This window comes from Emiliania huxleyi (assembly GCF_000372725.1).
Source record: "Emiliania huxleyi CCMP1516 unplaced genomic scaffold EMIHUscaffold_9252, whole genome shotgun sequence".
Taxonomy (NCBI): domain Eukaryota; phylum Haptophyta; order Isochrysidales; family Noelaerhabdaceae; genus Emiliania; species Emiliania huxleyi.
Window position 1 is genome coordinate 1 of NW_005195115.1, and position 1192 is coordinate 1192.

A 1192-nucleotide genomic window follows, 5' to 3' on the forward strand; every position below is an offset into this window, starting at 1 on the left:
CACAGTACGAGAAGCCGACCGGCGGCGGCCAGTCAAACATCACGACCGAGCCGAGCCTGGTCCACGCGTGTGGGTTCGAGAAGAGGGTGGGTACTCCCGTCCTCTTGAAGTCTGGGGTGGAGAGCGAGTTCTCGTTGAGGAGGAGTGGGCCGAGCTCCGCGAGCAGGCCAAACATGGACGAGGCGCCCGGGCCGCCATTGGTCCAGAGGATCGTGGGATCGGCGCCCGCGTCCAGCTGCTCCTCTTTCTCGATAAATACGTAGTGGACGTGCATCGGCATGGGCTGCTTGGCGGCAGCGCCCACGTCGATGTAGCCAGAGTACATGCGGCTCGGAAGCGGGCCGCCCCAGCCCGGGAGGGAGGAGATCTCGTGCTCCGCGGGCGCCGCGAGGGTGCTGAGGGCGGACAGCATCATGTCGGCGTTCTTGCGCTGTAGCAAGCTTGAAAGAATTTAAAGGCCAAGGTGGGCCCTATTGAAAAGACCCCGATTTTGAGGGGTGTCGGACAAGCTAAGCTCAAGCGCGCTGTCGCTGCCCGAGTTGTGGTCACGTCCCCGAAATCTTCGCCGGCCAAGCCCAGCCTCTCGGCGGTCGAGTTGGTCGAGCTGGCGGGCGGAGAGCCGCCAAGAGGGCAGCAGCGGAGCGTGAGAGGCCGTGCGAGCTTGCGCTAGCGAAGCGCTAGCGCTTCGGGCGATTTCAATAGGCGGCCTACCTTGGCCTTTAAACAAGACAACTCCCCTCACAGCACACAGGCTCGACACAGGTGCGAACTGGCGCGTGCTAGTACTATCACCGGCTTGAAAGAATGTTACAACAAAACTCCGTGCTGACACAAAGAAGCGCGCTTCTCCCACCCCTCGTTTGGCGTGTCCGTTGTATTTATTTATTTATACAAAGAAGCGCGCGCCCCACGAGTACATCAGACCAAGAATTCTTGCACGCGTCGGCTTGAAGCCCTGCATATGAAAATGCGTGCCATGACCCGCCCACACTTTCCTCTCCACGAACTACCTCAACAACATACCTAAAACCTCAATCGGAGCCGGCCGCCTAGGGGTCGGCCCGCGCACGTTCCGCGAGGAACAGGAGGCCTCTCCCCCTCCCCCGGCCTGAGCAGCTACGGGTGGAAGGCAGCCCCTTGAGTCGAGGGCGGCGCGACCATTGCCGCTCTCCAATGATCAGAGACCCGGTAA

General features: G+C 61.3%; 1 protein-coding gene across 1 annotated transcript; it reads right to left on the reverse strand.

The window, feature by feature from the left end:
- Positions 1-3: 3 nt before the first annotated feature.
- EMIHUDRAFT_125345 (hypothetical protein) lies at positions 4-415 on the reverse strand (the record flags this gene model as incomplete). Its single annotated transcript, XM_005757145.1, has 1 exon — positions 4-415. A coding segment is annotated over one exon (412 nt), but the record flags the coding sequence as incomplete, so codon positions are not given.
- Positions 416-1192: the final 777 nt, after the last annotated feature.